This window comes from Balearica regulorum, chromosome 1 (assembly GCF_011004875.1).
Source record: "Balearica regulorum gibbericeps isolate bBalReg1 chromosome 1, bBalReg1.pri, whole genome shotgun sequence".
NCBI classification, from domain to species: domain Eukaryota; kingdom Metazoa; phylum Chordata; class Aves; order Gruiformes; family Gruidae; genus Balearica; species Balearica regulorum.
Window position 1 is genome coordinate 120,303,058 of NC_046184.1, and position 17,329 is coordinate 120,320,386.

Genomic DNA, 17,329 nt, shown 5'->3' on the forward strand with positions numbered 1-17,329 from the left:
GCCTAGCGTAGCGAGCCTCTGGACACTACTATGGCACCAAGAAAACCATTGGAGGTTAATTTTAATATCCAGACGTTTATACTTTGGAAGAATTTGTTGTAGAGATTATAAGGCATCCTTTAGGGGTCAAGTAGTCCATGTTAATACAGACTTTCAAAGCTGAAGTCATTCCTACTCATATTTTTGCTAATACATAGAACATTTTCATAAATACGATAGGCACAGACCATTTACAACCATTAATCTATCTTCACTGTCAAACACAGCAGCTGCTTTATCCTCAGCAAAAACCTTTAGCACAGTTCTGTGGCTGTCTGCTGCCCCAAAGGACCTTGTTCTTCAGCCATAGCTAGAAGGACAGATTTGCCTTTCAGGATTCCAGGCAGCAACTTTTTTACTTTTTTTTTTTATTTATTTAGTTTATTCCTTTTTGCTATCAGCTGCTTTTTCTCTGTGGGAAAGGTACTATCTTCTTGACATGCAAAAGTCCAGACTGCACATCAATGTATGGAGAAAGGAATGAAAGTGTAGTATCAGCAATGATGTGTTTGATCCAACCCACTATTTATATCCCCAATAGTCATGCAAACCTTGCCCATCATACACTAGGGCATACTGCCTCCATGTGGCAGAAGATGCTTTGGACATTCTTTTTTCTTGCATTTCACACAATCTTGTGTGGCTATCAATTTTGGAAATAGGTTTGGAAACAGAAGGAACAGAATCCATACATTACTTCTGTGAGAAAGGGCAATATGGGGATAAAAAAAAAAATTGTCATATTGGTAACTGTTTTTCCACACAAATACTCACCAGGAACACACAGTAAAGTACAAAGGCTATATATATATATATATATGTATACATATATAAAAAGAATGCTTTCTCAAATGTTTATTATGTGATGAAAGAAGACTAATTGAAAAAAATTCACATCCTGAACTTGATCAAAGGGGACTGATTGCTCTTCAGGCCTACGAGCTAAAAGCAAGATTGAAAGAGCGGTTTTGAAAAATTACATTAAAATGTATCACATTCTTTTTTCAGTTCATAACTGGTTTGATTCAAACTTGACTAGAAGACCATAAAAATTGCTTTAGCATTAGACCAGCTATCTGATTCAAGTAGCACTAACACTGTGTTATGGGTACAGGGCTTCTTCCATTACTAAAATGGAAATACTTTGTGAAATTGGTATATTTTTTCCACACCACACTCATCCCCACCCCAAAAGCCTCAACCTCCACCTACTTTACCAATGTTGTTAGATACAAGACCTAAAGAAGATAAAACCCAATAAAATTATTGTTTTGCCCATTTGTGTCTTTACATTTCAGTCTACCAGCTGACCACAAATGCATTCCACCTCACCGTGAACAAGGTCTTCATGTAATTTCCAGACTGAAAAGAAGTGACATGGGATGGCTAAAAGAGTTTTGTAAATCACCAGTGCCGTCACATTTAGGATTTCCCTGCTTTGGTTAAGATGTGTTATGATGTTCCTGTCAAATCTCAATCTGCACAAAATACACAGTGCAAGGGGGGTGCTAAATTTGTGGTGAGATTTTTTTCTTTTTTCTTTTTTTTAAGACAGTGCAAGGTCTAGAGACAGCATGAAAATCTCAAGATTAGGGTGTTGCAGGGTGCTATGCCAATTTTAGCTTACATTTCATTGTATAAACATTTTCCCATCTCTGTCTGGTATCCAGCAAACAATCCTATTAGAAATTTTCCAAACATCTGTGTGGTTTTGTCTCCAAGTATTGTCCATTTCAAAACTTTTCAAAGTATAAATTAGTAACTATACATCTGTTGTTGTTGCTCTGTTTGAACCTGTTGCTGTCCTGATGGCTGTTGCGTTGGCTGCGCCTGGGGCTGCAAGACATCAGTCTGAGGCACTGACCTCCACGCCAGAGGATGTTGTTCTGTTATCTGGTTCCCGAGAGGAGCAATGGAGTTCACCAAGGTGGTCAGGTTTATGAAATGGGCCACAGACTGAGGATTGGCTGCCTCTGGCTGCGGCTGGATCTGAATGTCATTTTGGCGGTTGTGCAGCATGGCAGAACCACTGACGGTGTCAAATGTCACGGTGAGAATTGAGTTATCCAGCTGTAATTGGCGTTCAGGTGCAGTCAGGTGGCCCACAGCCACCGGTTGGAGGTTTGTGAATTGGGTTCCAGCTGCTGTCGTAATGGGGGTAACAGTGATATTTGTCAGCCCGACAGAACTGGAAGGGGCTGTGACATTTGGGTCACCAAGGGTCACCACCACCTGTGGAAGAAACAGAAAGGTAATCTCAGCCTTGTATTTGGCAGCTAACTACCAAATGCCAAGCATCAAGAAAGATCACCTGAGTGCTGATGGGCTTGTATATTGCTACTGCCAGCAAGAAAAGTCATACACACAGAGGGGAACACAGAAAGCTTGGAATATAACAACTTCCAAGCACAGAAATAAGAAGGTAATGGGCAGGAGGCATATACAACATTCAAAACAAGCAACTGAATTAAGTTTCACATTTGTAGTCACAGCTTCAGCCAGTCAGTGGTATCTGCCAAACAAGGAGATGGTAACACCAAAGGAAATTAAAACAAACACGAGGAGCTTACTGGTCCAACTCCTTGGGTTTTTAAAGTTTCTATTCATCTTCATATTACCACGATTTTTCAAATTAGACCTAAATGTTCCGACCACTCTTTTGCGTTTGCTTTTAGGAAAAACAGAAGGGTTATCCCTCTAAGAAATACCTGCTACCCATCTCCCTGCTACTGGAGCTCACCTGCTGGATGCTCTGTACAGCTGAATTAGTCTCATCTCCAACATTCCCTGTGAATTCACCTTCCTTCTCTGTGTATTCACTGAAGGCATGGTCCTCAGGCACTTGGGCTTCCTCCTCCTCACCTGACTTTTGTTTTCGTTTCTGGCCACGTTTAGAAGCTTTCATATGCTGTTTCCCTTCTGGTAATTCTCCCTGTTCCACAGCTAATTCCGGCTGGAGCAACACATTTCCGAACAAGACATCAAGTCATTTTGTTTAGTGAAGTTCCAAGTAAGAGGCTATGACCTGAAGCTGGTTTACTGTCAATTCTCAAGTGAAGAAACAAACTTTAGCAAAAAACTGATTTCAGGGAATGAGACCTCACCCTGTAATTACCTCCGTTTTACCGGCACCCGTGTTATACAACCTAACAGATCAACAGCTTGCATCTGCTTATACACGTTAAGCTGGGGCTGACTCTAAAAAAGCACATTCCTTGCCCGTCAGCCTACGCCCAGCTATGATATGTACCAAAAAGTGATGTCCCTGCCTCACCCTCCAGTAGGTCTGGAATCTCACTGCCACCACAATTGTGCAATGGTGAAATTTACCTGAACAATCCCAATGGAGGAGGCATCAATGGTAGTTGTCTCTGGCAGCTGCTCTAAATCATCAATCCGCACAGAAAGAATCTGTGGACAAAGAGGTAACGGCTCGTGAACGGCAGCAGTGCATACCACAGTCAAACAATACAGCATTGCCTTAATAAATCCTGTCACAAAGCAAATATGAGGTAATCTAACGTTTTACACGTATCATTTAACACAAGGGATTTAACTGTGGCTTTTTTTAAAATAACCCCATGGCATATAATCTTTTCCTTCTTGCTGAAAACCAGCAAATTTTAAATACAACAACAGAAGAATACATTTATTTTCATATTCTACACAGAACACAAGCCACTTGGAAGTGATGAATTCTACAGAAAACAAACAATGTGTTTGAAAAATAGTTATTATTTTAGCATTTATATTTATAAACCTATCAACTGTGTCCTACCCCATTATTTTCAGCTGAATCTATACATCTCAGCTTATCAAAGAACAGAGATAAATTGCCCTCTGGATTGCAGATATTCAGCTGCATTTTTAATCAATAAATCAATAAACAAAGCTTTTTGTTTATTTCCTTCCCAGTCATGATGATAAAAAATAGGGATAGTTCAAGGCAAAGCAATACTAAAGATAAAGTGGTAGTGTAAAAAAAAAAAAAGCCTCCAAGGGAATGGACAAACCGTAGTCAACCTAAACAAGAAATGCTGAGGAGAAACACAACAGCTGAATTCAGAAATTTAGAACACAGAAAAAGCTTCACTGGGGTCAGACAAAACATCCCTCTAATCCAGACACTCTGCAGTCAGCATTCATCTTGAATACTAAGAATAATTTTGTATCATCAGCAGATGCCGTCATTACCTCTCTATTCACCACTTCCTTCAGATCAGTTCTGAATACAGAGAACACAATGGGGAAAAAGAATCAATTATACTCCCTAATGGATGAAGACAAAACATGAAAAAATATACATTTAAGCTAAGGCAGAAAAAGAAAAGGGATTTAAAACAATCAGAACAACTTCATTTTTAGGGACTGACAACCACATATGTTTATCACTGAAACATAACATAATGAAAGGGTTGATTCAGTTAAATGCATGCTTAACAGACACTACCTAAAATTGGCCCCAAAAGATCAGAAAAAAAGAGAAAAAAGAAGGGAAAAAAAAGTAATTTCTTTCAAGTTACTGAGGGCCATAAAATTTCTTAAATAAAATAATAAAAAAAACCAAACCCCAAACAAACCACCCCACAATCTACCTGCCAAACTAACTCACCTCTGGATGTTTACGCCTCATATGTCGACTCATGGATGCTCTGGTAGAAACCTTTGTCCCACACAGCTGACAGCTCTGGGCTTCTACCTTATCATGAGTGAGCTGGATGTGCTTCTGTAGCATGTAATCAGTGACATATTTCTTATCACAGACTGAACATGTCCACTGTTTTCCTACTGGAGGCAGATGGAAGGAAATGCTGTTAGCAACAGTCCCTGAAGATGAGTATTGTATTGTCAGCATCACAGCAAGAGGAACAATTTTATGTTGGTCACATGATGTGTAACACTAGTTCCAAGACTGGCAAATCTATAAGCAAGTCTAGGAAGAAAATGAAGCTATTGTCTTTGGATACTGGTTTTTAGAGGATTTACCTGTATGAATCAGCTTATGAGTCTCCATTGTATTTCGCTCACTAAACGTCTTGCCACAGAGCTCACACATGAAATCTTTGATTCCTGCGTGAAGAGCACGTTTAGCATCAGAGTGAAAATAGTCTCAGGTATCTGGGACAATTCCAAGTCTCATATTATTGGGGGGGGGAAAAAAAATCACAGCCAAACAAGTAGAAGCAGCCCAGCTTTACCAGCTATTTTTATCTAAGCCATGCCACTAATGTCTGGCAGAAAATGCATCCAAAAGGAATTGATGTGGGAGGTAAAAGTTTGGTTTGGGAAATGAGAACCTGAAGACTAACTTAAACCAAAACCAACACTCTAGACCTACCCTATACCAGAACCACCTCTCTTAAAATAGCAAAACATGAAACCAACCAAACTAGAAATCTTAATTGTAGAACAGGTGGTCTCGGTGACGATAGGACAAAATCTCATTTTTCAGAAAGCAGAATATGCACATTTTTTTACTAGTGTTCCTCATACTTTCTGACTGTTCTAGATAAGTTCTCTTGGGAAGCATTTAACTGATTCAGTGCAAATTTTGTACATCTTTAGAGACCTCACCCGTGTGTCTTTTGTAATGCTTCAGCATGTTGACTTTCTGTGCAAATTTTCGGTGACATTCCTTGCATTCGTATTCTTTAATCCCTTTGTGAAGTTTCATGTGGTGACGAAGTGCGTGTTTTGTCTTCATACCTGTGAGACCAAGGGTACAGCATGACAATTAGTCCATCACTCCCACCTTCAGAGGAGAACTCAGGATGATCACGTTGTTAGCCAAGAGCTCTAAGATTATATTTGCTGTGTGTCCATAATTGCATATTTTTAATTGTTTAGGTAGCAGTGCACATTGTCATTATTATTTTAATTCCAGGCAAAAGCTCTGAAAAACATTTGAGTAACCACTGAGGAAGAAGCAAACCAGCAGGGACCAGCAAAGACAAAATATCATTAGAGATGTCAGACTTACTGCCTTCCACTAAAATACCAGTTCAGATCTGTTCAAGTTATAACACGAACAATTCAAAAAGTCAAAGCAACTTTGACTCTTCAGGCTCCTACAGGGAGAAACTAGTCTATTTCTTAAGCCTGAAAACAGCCTAGAATGAAAAAAACCCCTCATATTCACTTCTGTGCTACAAATGCATTGGGGATCAGGCAAGCACTCCTCAATCTGACAGAAGCAAATTTTTTTAAAATTAGTTTTGTCTTACAGGCCATGAAACTAAACTGTATAAAATTAGGGGTAGTTTATGCATCCATAAGACTCTTGATTAAGACAGTTTCTGTCTCTCAAAAATGCAGGATTTACAGCACTCTGAGGACCTTCCCAATATTCTAAGAATGGAAGTAGGTTTAATTCAGATATTCACCTGCTATTCAGTATCACAATTAATGGAAAACAAGGCATTAGACATACCTTTGCCACATTCTGCACACAAGTATTCTCGGATATTATCATGGACTCGCATATGTTCTTTTAACATGTCTTTTCTAGCAAATGATTTGCCACATTGCTCACAAGCATGACTTTTTACACCTTAAAAATAAATTTAAAAGACAAAATAAACAAAAAAATGTTAATGAAAAATGTGCATCTCCTAAAAACTGACTAAACTGGTGAATTAGAGGGCAACAGTCCACTTGTGTTGCCAACCACACCTTTCATGCGTATTGTAGCCCAAACTACATTAGAAGACTTTGGAGAGAAAAGCTGGCTTTTTGTGTGAGATCTGAAAAAAAGGATAAAGACTGAGGTAGGAAAACACTGAATAGCATGAAATAATAATGAGCTTTTAAAAATGATTTTGCAATAGCAGTTTTCAGCCTATGTAATGGTGAGAAGGTGGCATGGATAGGAATTTGGGGAAGAAAAGAATGCAGAATTGGGATTTTTAGCAGGTGAATCCTGCATCATATTAACTAGGAATCTGGACTGTGTGCCTAGACCAAGTATCTTCATTAATACTATTTGCTTTAGAAAACTGGTCTACCCTAAAAGCATAAATAGAACATTTATCTTATTGTAACTTACAGTAAAAACCCATAATTTATTTCATCCTGAAAAAAATAAGGCAGGCACTGGCAACAGAAATTTCTTTTCAAAATATTGATCATAATAAAGAAACGCAACATTTTTACCTGTATGTATAAGCTTATGTCTTTCCAGATTTCCTATACTGTTAAAAATCCTTCCACAGATTTCACATGGATGGATGTATCTGAAACCAAAGAGACCAAAACCTGTCATTCTTTCTTGAAACAGGGGTGATTTTCAGGCATCTCGGTCAGTAACTGCATTTCATTTGGTAATACTAATTACTACAAAAGTTCCTTGAAAATGCATTTTTTAAATTAACCTGAAGAAACCCGTAAGTTCACTGCAAGCTTGGAGCAGTCTGGCATTGCTACATCCTCAAATCAGTTTGTAAAAAATATTTACCAAAATCGTAGATTTATACTTTATAAAGCCCAAACTGGGAAGCTGTTGACTAATCATCCACGTGAAGTGAATCCTTCGTGATACATATTTCAAGCTTTTAGTAAACATTTTAACGCCTATTATACAGTTTCAGATACTTTAGTACAGCCCAATTCTCTAAAAGCATTAGGTGGCAGAGCTACTGTAACTTCAAAAAGATAGCTTCTCTTATCAGTCCAACACAGCATCTTACTTCTGCACATTAGGATCAGGCAGGTTCTCCCGATGAATGACCATATGGGCGTGGTAAGTTGCCTTCAAGGCAAAACGTCGATTACAAATGCTACAGCCATAGCCTTTCTCCTTGTGCACGTCCATTATGTGCTTCAGGTACTCCTTCCCTCTGCCGAAAGTCAGCTGTGGAATGAACCAATAGTGAATGAAAGGGAAAAAAAGTCCTCGGGAACAGCAACAATTCACTAACACATTAGTTAGTGACATTGTGTCAGTCCCACTCTGACTCTAGTGGGATCTAGAGTCAGAGCTAGTAGACATAAATATGCTGTCTATCAATAGATGAAAAATCTGTGAAAGCTGGATTCAGGCCTGAACCTCTGGCCATTCCAAGCACATTGTTACAGGACATCAGTTAAGTCACTTGGAAAACAAGCTTCAGATGTTATCTCTGCTTCTTATACTGCACAAGGAGAAGACCTCCAATTACTTGTGCACTGAGGAACAGCCTTGAAGAGAACCATGTTGAACCTCCACTAGCTGTCAAAGCAAGGATGCCACAGATGGAGAAAATGTCTTTTGGGCTCCAGGGGCATAGTAAGCTCTAGTCTGCACAGCGAACTTTGGCACCAGCTCCAGAAGAGGTGGTATTTCCAGGCATCGCAGGGCAGTGATACTAGCTCAGCTCCTGGAAGTGCTACAACTACAATAGACAGGAGCTGCACTACTTAGTTCCCTGGGCTAAGTAACCCTGCATACGCGTATATGCTCCGACATATCAGGGCAGAGTGCCAGAATGACATGATCTTTTGCTTCAATTTGGAACTAGTCAGGGTATTTCTGACAGCATTGTACAGCTTGGTGAAGGTATACTTTGGGATGAGAAAAAATAGAGAGAGAGAGAGTCTTAAGAACTCAGAAGAGCTATTTAACTAAAACTTATTTTATGTTGTTCTCCCTGAGGAGCGCATGAACAGATACTTTCAGCCAGAAGAAGCCTCCCCATCTCATCACAGGCAACACTCATTTTCCACAGCTGTTGCCTTACACAACTGTTTACTTCACAAATACCTGCAAAAACACTAAAAGCCCAGCTTCCAAAAAGAGCTTTCTAATTCGAATGGCACGATTGCCCTCATTTCAAGTATACAATTATATATAACTTATGTACCCATTAAGTGTCAGGCATTAAAATTACCACCTTGAAAGCAAGCATGTGATTAATTGCTGTGATACCACATCTTCTTATACTTACTGACATAAACTTAAAAGCAGTTTGCACTTAAAAGCAGTTTGCAGATAAGAACAGAAAACCGAAGTATTATTATCTCCACGTCTTTAAAATGAAGATAAGCTAAGCACTTTCATCACACTAAGTATAGCCTGTGAAATAAGCTCTGATTTCCAGGATCCAAGTCAGTGGCTTAACTACCAGAATTCCCCCGTCCCTGTATCAGTTTGGCCAGTTTTGCTGTTCTCCCTGATTGCTTTTGCATCTCACTTGCCCCAGCACAACATGCTCGCCCAGTAAGGGCACAGAATCTAGACGGGCCTTAAGGAACCCATTCTTCCCCATTACTTCTTTACAAAATGGCAAAAGCCATGCAGTAAGAGGTTTAAAAAAATCTTCCTTTCTCAGCTGACAGCTAAGTATGTTCCAGTAGTACTTCTAATGCCATCCTGTTAGAGCAGGCCACCACATTGAACATAAGCAGCAGTCTTAATCCTCCAAACTGGACATCCACTAGAGGATCACCTGATCGCATCAAAATTAATCAATTTGTGGACTGTATCATTCAGAAATGCTATAATGATTTTAATTTGCACATAATTAAAAGGTAGTGTAAGATTTCAATGTTCCTTTATTGTTTCTTCCTCCAGTTTTGCTTGCTTCCTTGCATGCAGGTAACCGTATGTATATTCATCTTTCTAAGTGTATAGCATTCAGTTACAGAACACCACCTAAAGTCTTATGAAATAGCAACACTTCATAGATTAGAGGTAACAAGCACTGCAGAAGAGAGCAGACCTGTGGACTGGCCTTCTCTTTGTGAACCCTTTACGTTATTTAAAATGCTGAATGATTTACAGACATCTACATTCCCTCCTCCCAATCCAAAACAAATTAATTTGAAAGTATTTAAAGCTACCTGGCACCTTTTGCAGCTATACTTGTGAGGCTCAGAATCTGCACTTTCATCAGAATTGTCATCATTTTCCTCTGATGAAATTCCAATTTTACCAATGAACTCTTCCCTCTGGTGATCATCCATTAGTGCTATGTCCTGTGTAGGGTAGGAAAGAATATTCTGTTTTAACAGAGTAAACCTCTATTTCAAAAAGTAACATCTAGTCAGCTTTTGTTGCCATGCAGACTGCCTTGTGTTAACAATTGCTGAAACATTATTTATTTAAAATATCCTCCTGGTTCATTCAATTCAGGTAAACAAACTTCCTCTGTCCAGAATTAAACAAGGAACAACTGTTTATCCAAATAGATAAGACTCCATTTTTTGTGTATAAAAGGAACTTTAATGTAAATAGATTCAACTGGTACAGTATTACATCCATCCTTACGGGCACTGCTAGTGATACAATTTCTTTCAATTCAACGTTAACCTAGTTACGTCAAAATGACCTAATAAGCACTATTAACAGGGTTGGGTTTGTGATTTGGAACATTTTGACAAAAGCAGGTGAGGAATTCAACACACAGGCAGTTATGTTTGCATATACAAGAGAATCACAATCACTGGCATGGAAAGGGCAGCAACAATTGGGTTCTTTTTTTTTTTTCACGCAAAGAGAGGAGATGACAGTAACCCCTCAGCCCAACCAAACTACAGCTAGAACAATGTATCTGTTTGCAGCCTTCCTCTTAAGTTATTCCTGCTGCTTTAAGCTGAGCAATCTCTGTGATTCACCCAAGGTGTTTTTTCCGTAGTGTTCAGAACAGTGTTCTGCAGTGGTAGCTGAAATAACTTTAAATATGACAGTCCACATACTCTGCAGCAATCCAGATGTGTAACCACAGAGCCATGGGTAAATCAGAGCACAACCCATGTTAGGCTGCTGCAGAAATGTCACTGCACAGGGTATATAATCACTGTTGTGTTGCCAGTATGAACACGTGGCCATAACAGTCTCAATATATTTACTGGTATGTTTAATAATGTCTGCTGAGTAACATGCCTTTTCTAATAAATTCTTAACACCATACCTTAAAATGGACATGAATATGATCTCTCAACACATCCACCCTGAAAAATTTACGTCCACAGATTTCACAAGTGTATTTCTTGTCTCCATGTGTTAGAAGGTGTTTGTTCATATTGCTTCTACATGAAAATACCTAAAAGAAAAGAAGAAGGAAGGGGTTTTGAATTATGTCCAGCAGGGCTACAATTCTTTGCAAGTTATCCAATGGATAGCACAAAACATATTTACTGTCCTATTTTATTCATTCTGGCCAGAAATATGTAACAGGTCTTGTTATGCAGCCAGCAGACTACCTCAGAACTGCTGGCACAGCAAGATACACATGTACAGTTCCCAGGAACTGACTGAAATTAGCCATTCATCAGAGGTGGACTTCCAGAAAAGTTGCAGCAGAATTATATAGGGTAGATTTAAAAATATTTAAATCTTTTGAATCAAGAATGTTGCATCTATCTCTAAAAAGACACATCCACAAAATCTACCTTTCACTGACATGTAACATATCCAAAGCATCAAAACCAAAGGTCTACACACCAACTTAAGAGTTGCTTGAGTGTATCTTGCACCATGAATCATTAAACATTCATAAAATCACTAGTTAAACCCACAACCCTGTGATAACAGCAACTTCAGATCATGAGCGTTAAACAACCAAACTCAACAGCACCATGACTACACAATTAATTCACTCTGAATTCTAACAGAAAATGATTCCCAATGCATCAGTCAACTCCAGCTGTTTACATTCTGGCATAAAAACTTCACTCCAAATAACGTAAGCCATGAGATTTCACTGACGGATGCAGTGGCCATGTTACACTCTACATTGTGCTACATGTCCTGCAAGTCTAGTCTGAACTTTACTTTTGTTCTTATCTTTGTCCTAACAGCTCCCACCATCCCTGGCCACAGTGGGCTTGGATATACAATGGAGGTAAGGCAGTTTAAAGAGTTAACATCCTGGCTGGACGACTGAGCTTGCTGGTAGCTGACCACATGCCTGTCCAAGTTGCAAGGTACTCTGACTTGGCACGTACCTCAGCGCAAGTCCTTTACCTCAGCCTCTCGGCAGGCTACGTGCCTATTCAGGGAGGCTGCTGTTGTGGTTTAAGACATGGGGGGTAACTTGTTATGCCACGGTAACTCATTTGGAGGCTCTGGGTTGACGTGTACAATAGCCCTGGAGTATCCTTGGGGCTACAATGCAGAACTTCGCAAGGCACATGCTGGCAAAGACGCCTACCTTCCCACACACGGGGCATCCCGAAGGCTCCTTTTTGTAGCGAACCATATTTTCCGTGCTGTGCTCAAAGTCTTCTCTTTTCACACGCCTCACCCCTTAACAGAACAGTCCCCATCAAAAAAACAAAACAAAAAAAATAAACCATGGTTTTCTACTCCAATCTGCATGCCCTTTCAGGTGAATACTGTAAAGCAGAGTGAAACACTGGGAAGAGCCTCAATGCAGAATTTAATTGCTTACAATAGGATAATTTCTAAATTAAAATGGTGTCTTAAGAATCTAAAAGCATTCTGCCAAGGTGATGTATTGTGGCCTAATGGTTACTACACTGACTGTAACATGTCTGAAAACAGACATTTATTTATGATTTACTAGGAAACAGGTAGACCTAGTAGGCCTTGGCACTTTGATCAGATATCTGGCCCAGAAATTCCCCCCCTCAGAGTCTCTAAGGAGAGAGGGAACCCATCCAGCATCACCTTTAACACTTGATGAGGATTTCAGACCTCCTTCTCTGCTACTTTCAGGAGGGAAGAGGTCTGCTGCTCTTCTCTAACAGCTACACATGAGACACCTTGCCATTGCCATTCAAGTCCTTGACCTCCAGCCATGTGCTACTTCATGGCACAGAGGTCTGAGTCACAAGAGTGGCCAATGACAGTCAGCTACGCCCAAAGCACCAAGTGGACAATCTGGCTGCTTTTTTGAAAATCACCTTTGGGCTTATCATCTAGATCACTAAAGGAATTTTAATATATACTTCAGCAATCTATCATCACCCAAGTTTTTCCAGAGTCTTTGAGTACCTGTAACATCCTTAGGTGTTTGAAATTTTAAACTGTAAATTCTTATAAGCTCATTTTCATATATTCTCAAGATTTTGAAAGATAACATCACACAGCATTCCATTTATACTATATTTACACAGTAGTCACTTTCAGTCATATATTGTAAGTTAATTCTCTGCTCTCAAATTTTCAAATTACCACACTTTTTTTTTTTTTAAAGAAAGAACAGAATTCAAAGAAAGAAAAAGATGTAATTAAAATCAGCTAGTCTAAACTACTGCATAAGCCAAGCAATTTTCACACAACAGTTAGTAGCACTGGATCCAATCACGTGAGGCTCAGAAAAAAAGATAGGTGCATCTCCTAGAAAGTTTTTCATAGAATTAAACAACTCCCCTCCAGGTTCCATTGCTATTATTTTTAATAAATGTCACATTTTGCTGAAACCTGCTACTCCAGGTCAGGTAACTGACAAAAAAATGACAGCTACCATCCAGAAGAATCTAATGCGCCATCATTTCCTTAACCTTCCCACCTCTGCTGCCATTTGAAGGGTAATAATTAGGTTCATCTGCAGTATACTTACCTTCCAAGTGTCGTCTTTGATGGTCTAGCATGACATCCTTCCGGTAGAACATCTTATTGCAGATTTCACATGCAAACTTCTTATCCCCATGCTTTTTCTTGTGTTTTGAAAGATTACTGTTTGTAGAAAAGAATCTGAAACACATCTCACACTGGAATGTCTTGTCATCTGTAAGCAAGAGAAACCACGCAGCTCTTTACAGATGAAAACAGGTTTTGTATGCTTGTGAGACAGGTAGCTCTTTTGTTAGACCTGAGTGTTAATATATAATCCGTCATTATATGTATTGAGGAGGGAAATGCAAAAGCATGTATTTTTATTTTAAAATTTGTCTTCCCATTAAAAAGATAATAAACATCAAACAACTCATTGAGTTTATTTTTGCTGCCTATGTGCTTAAATATCACTGGAATACACTGAAGGGTATTTCTTCGAAGGCAAAAATTATATATGATGCTAATTTGAACATGGAATCTAGTGTTGTAACTTCCTCACACGGGCTATTTCCATTGTGGACTAGCATATATTAAAAATTATGTGTGGAGTGGATTTTGTCACAGTTGATTCAAGTTTTTAACGTTGGTAAAATCACTGCACATACAGCAACACAACATCCCACAAACAGCTGTGTCTAAGTGCTGCAATGCTCCTTCCACCACTGGTTCCTAATACCAGCCAGTACAGAATACTCTAGAAGAAAGTATAAAATCTAAAAAATTAGATCATTCCATGATAACAGGCCTATGGTGAATTTGTTTTGTATTCAGTAGTTGAGACTTTTGCTGAAACATGGAAGTACAGTCCTGGAGACAGAATTTGCCAATGCTACAGCAATCACAAAGAACTAGCAGTTTGATGTGCTAAAGAGCAGAGCAAAAACTGCTGCTCATTTTGGTAACAGTCAACTCAGAAAATGAGCTGTTGTCTTTGAATAAACAGACTACTGAGGTTACTTGGCATTACTTTCCATTCTTCATAAGGCTGAGTTTTTATACAAGCTGTACCCTTTGAAAGGAAAACCTACTTTGAATGGTGCTGTAAGGGGCAATTACCCAGGTGATTCTGGACCGACAGTTATCATGGGTCCATAAAAGTAACCAGGATGTAATTTTCTAAGTATGAAATCACTCAGCATATGAGTAACCACAAGGGATGGCTATGGGAGAAAAGGACAGGTGCTAGTGATACCAAGAAAGAAGCACCTAGAGAGACTACTGCAAGTACAAAGAAAGCATGAGAAAGCAGAAGAAAACTGTAATCCCAGAAAACTACAAACTATTGACAGTACTGGCCCCTTTTCCAGTTCCTGTGTTTCAGAGAAATGAGGGGAAACTTAGTTTCAGGAAAGAAAGTTAGAGAGAGATGGTGACAGGGTATCTGTGAACATATAAATGAAATACCAATGAGGACATTAGACAGGTGAGCAGGAAATTAAAAAAAAAAAGCCCAATATGTAAGTGGATGGCTATACTTTTCTTATCACAACAAGGAGGTTTTTTTGAGGGAAGGGAACAAGGAAATGGGCAGGTTGGTCGTTGTGATGATGACAAAAATCTAAATGCCCACTCCCTCTTTGTAGTTACTATACTGAGATGGATTTGTTGACATCCCCACAAAATGAAATGGTTAGCCATTCTCACCTGTCCTGCAGTTATGGAATTCCAATGCACTCTCTATTCGAAAGGCCTTTTCACACGTGGTGCACTTGTATCTGTACTCACTGTCAACCTAAGGATTGCAAACAGTGAGTTTTTAAGAGGAGAGAAAGACAAGTCACGTCTGACAGAGAAATTCTAAATCTCAACTACTTTTTCTGTTTTCTGTCTTTTCCAAGTTATCTTCCTTCAACAGGATATTTAAATACACATTGATGCAAAATTCTCATGCTATATCATCCTGCCATCCATGTTACTACATCTGAGCTCTAAAAAAAAAAAGTAGACTATGCATCTGTGTGCATGTAACAGTCCTCCTAATAACCCCCGGTCCAACACAGAGACAGAATTTTTGAGAAGAAAGATGGAATCTGACTCATTCTCCAGCTGCAGAACAGATGCCAGCAATCTGAGAGGTTAGGACCTTGATGCTGAGCAGCAGTGGCCATATTCATTGGTAAGGCCCCACTATGGCCATGTGTAATATTTATACAGCAGCAGCCCTGAAAGGCCCTTGGCAACAGGCATGGGGCTGCTACTGTAAGCTCTGTGGGTTTACACATGTGCGCATAGCCCTTAATGACACAGCCTTTACCCAGAGAATTCACATGTTAAATGACAGTATAGGTGGGGATCAATGAAACAGGACAAGCAAACAAGACTGGAACAATCCTATTATGTACCATAAACTGAGGTCAGATCTCACCTCTAGATCATGCAGGTCCAGCTAACTCCAGCTTGTCTTGCTGTAAATGATGCCTGAAAACAACTTTCTATAGGAAATTCAGACATGAAAAAGGACTTGTATGCTCAAAAGCTTGTCCACACTTCGCAAATTCATCAACTGTTCTAACAGAAGATGTTACCTCTCCCTATCAGTTTTGTCTCACTTATTCACATGGATATCCACTCAAATATAATTGACCCAAGCTCCCCAGCTAGCACCTGGAAGCTCGCTGTACATTTTCACCTAACCTCAGAAAGAGCCCGCTAGTCATTTCCACTCACTTCGTTCCTGCTGTGCTTGTATGAAACATGCTGCTTCAAGCTCTCTTTACGGCTGAACAGCTTTGCGCATTCCTCACATTTAAATAGTTTGTCACCTGAGGGAATCAATCGAGATAAAATAAAAAAAGAAAGTAGTGAGCAATTGGTAATAATCAACTCCATGCAAAACAGGGGAAACCAAAGCACAAGCGACTGCAAACAAACAGGCTAGTGATGAGAAGCTTTAGTAACTCAGGAGATCCAACAGTGGATTTTAACCTTTCCCAAGAATTTTGACCACAATTTTGGTTCCTCCACTCTTTTTCAGTGATTATTTTTCACAGAATCCATAGAAATAGGTCACAGACCCCTGGAACTGCAGATCACAAGCTAAAAAGCACTCAGCTGACATTTACTCAGCAATGTTATCCATGTATCTGTAAAGGTGGTGGACAACGTATAAATTTAAAGCAAAGAACAGTTTTGGAAAGACCGTCACATCCTCCCATTTGTTTAAAATATGTACCTAAATTCAAATTTTAAGTACTGTAATTTTAACTTTCATCTATTATCATCACATGCTTTGGCCTGCATAACTAAAAGAGCTTCCTAGAGACAGTTGAAAAAGGAAAAAAAAAAAAAGGAAAGGAAAAGGGAAAAAAGGAAAGGAAAAGGGAAAGAGAGAGAAAAGAGAAAAAAGAAAGAAAAAAATCTCTTAAAATTACATATCCCAATATCTACAAATAGCCTATTTCTTTCACTCAAAGGTGGAAGCAACGCAAGACAAAATCAATATGCAAGCAAGGCAAATGCAAACCCACCATGAGAACGGATGTGCCTGCTGAGGTTGCTGCTGTTCTGGAAGATCTTACTGCAGATACTACACTGGTAGACTCGCTTGTGCTCCCCAAGCTGTTTTATCAGCTTCCGCCGTATACCATGTCTACTGGAGAGAATTAAACTTCTTTTGAGGGACATGGTGTTTTGGTGATGAGCAAACCTACTGGATTAGAGAAAGAAAGGCAGGGACTGAAAGGTAGCCCACAGGTTGCAAGAAAGAGTCCCACCAGCTGGCAAAAGCTAGAGGAGTGCTGTGCTCAGCTTCTGGCAGGAGAGGGGGGGGCCCGGAGCTTCCTCATTGCCGAG

At 39.4% G+C, this 17,329-nt stretch overlaps 1 protein-coding gene across 6 annotated transcripts in view; it reads right to left on the minus strand.

The window, feature by feature from the left end:
* Positions 1-879: 879 nt before the first annotated feature.
* Positions 880-17,329, minus strand: part of PRDM15 (PR/SET domain 15) — a 36,738-nt gene continuing 20,288 nt past the window's right edge. For 3 of the 6 annotated variants that reach the window (XM_075772472.1, XM_075772463.1, XM_075772510.1), the window contains 16 exons: positions 17,005-17,186; positions 16,205-16,299; positions 15,182-15,269; positions 13,542-13,709; positions 12,168-12,262; positions 10,926-11,057; positions 9,856-9,990; positions 7,725-7,888; positions 7,192-7,271; positions 6,470-6,589; positions 5,614-5,745; positions 5,026-5,109; positions 4,652-4,827; positions 3,370-3,450; positions 2,780-2,992; positions 880-2,271 (listed from right to left, as the gene is read on the minus strand). In XM_075772472.1, coding sequence (XP_075628587.1) covers positions 1,795-2,271; positions 2,780-2,992; positions 3,370-3,450; positions 4,652-4,827; positions 5,026-5,109; positions 5,614-5,745; positions 6,470-6,589; positions 7,192-7,271; positions 7,725-7,888; positions 9,856-9,990; positions 10,926-11,057; positions 12,168-12,262; positions 13,542-13,709; positions 15,182-15,269; positions 16,205-16,299; positions 17,005-17,186 — 2,422 coding nt within the window. In that variant the 3' untranslated portion in view covers positions 880-1,794. The remainder of the gene's footprint in view (positions 2,272-2,779; positions 2,993-3,369; positions 3,451-4,651; positions 4,828-5,025; positions 5,110-5,613; positions 5,746-6,469; positions 6,590-7,191; positions 7,272-7,724; positions 7,889-9,855; positions 9,991-10,925; positions 11,058-12,167; positions 12,263-13,541; positions 13,710-15,181; positions 15,270-16,204; positions 16,300-17,004; positions 17,187-17,329) is intronic. The other 3 variants (XM_075772500.1, XM_075772478.1, XM_075772489.1) reach the window with 3 other exon arrangements.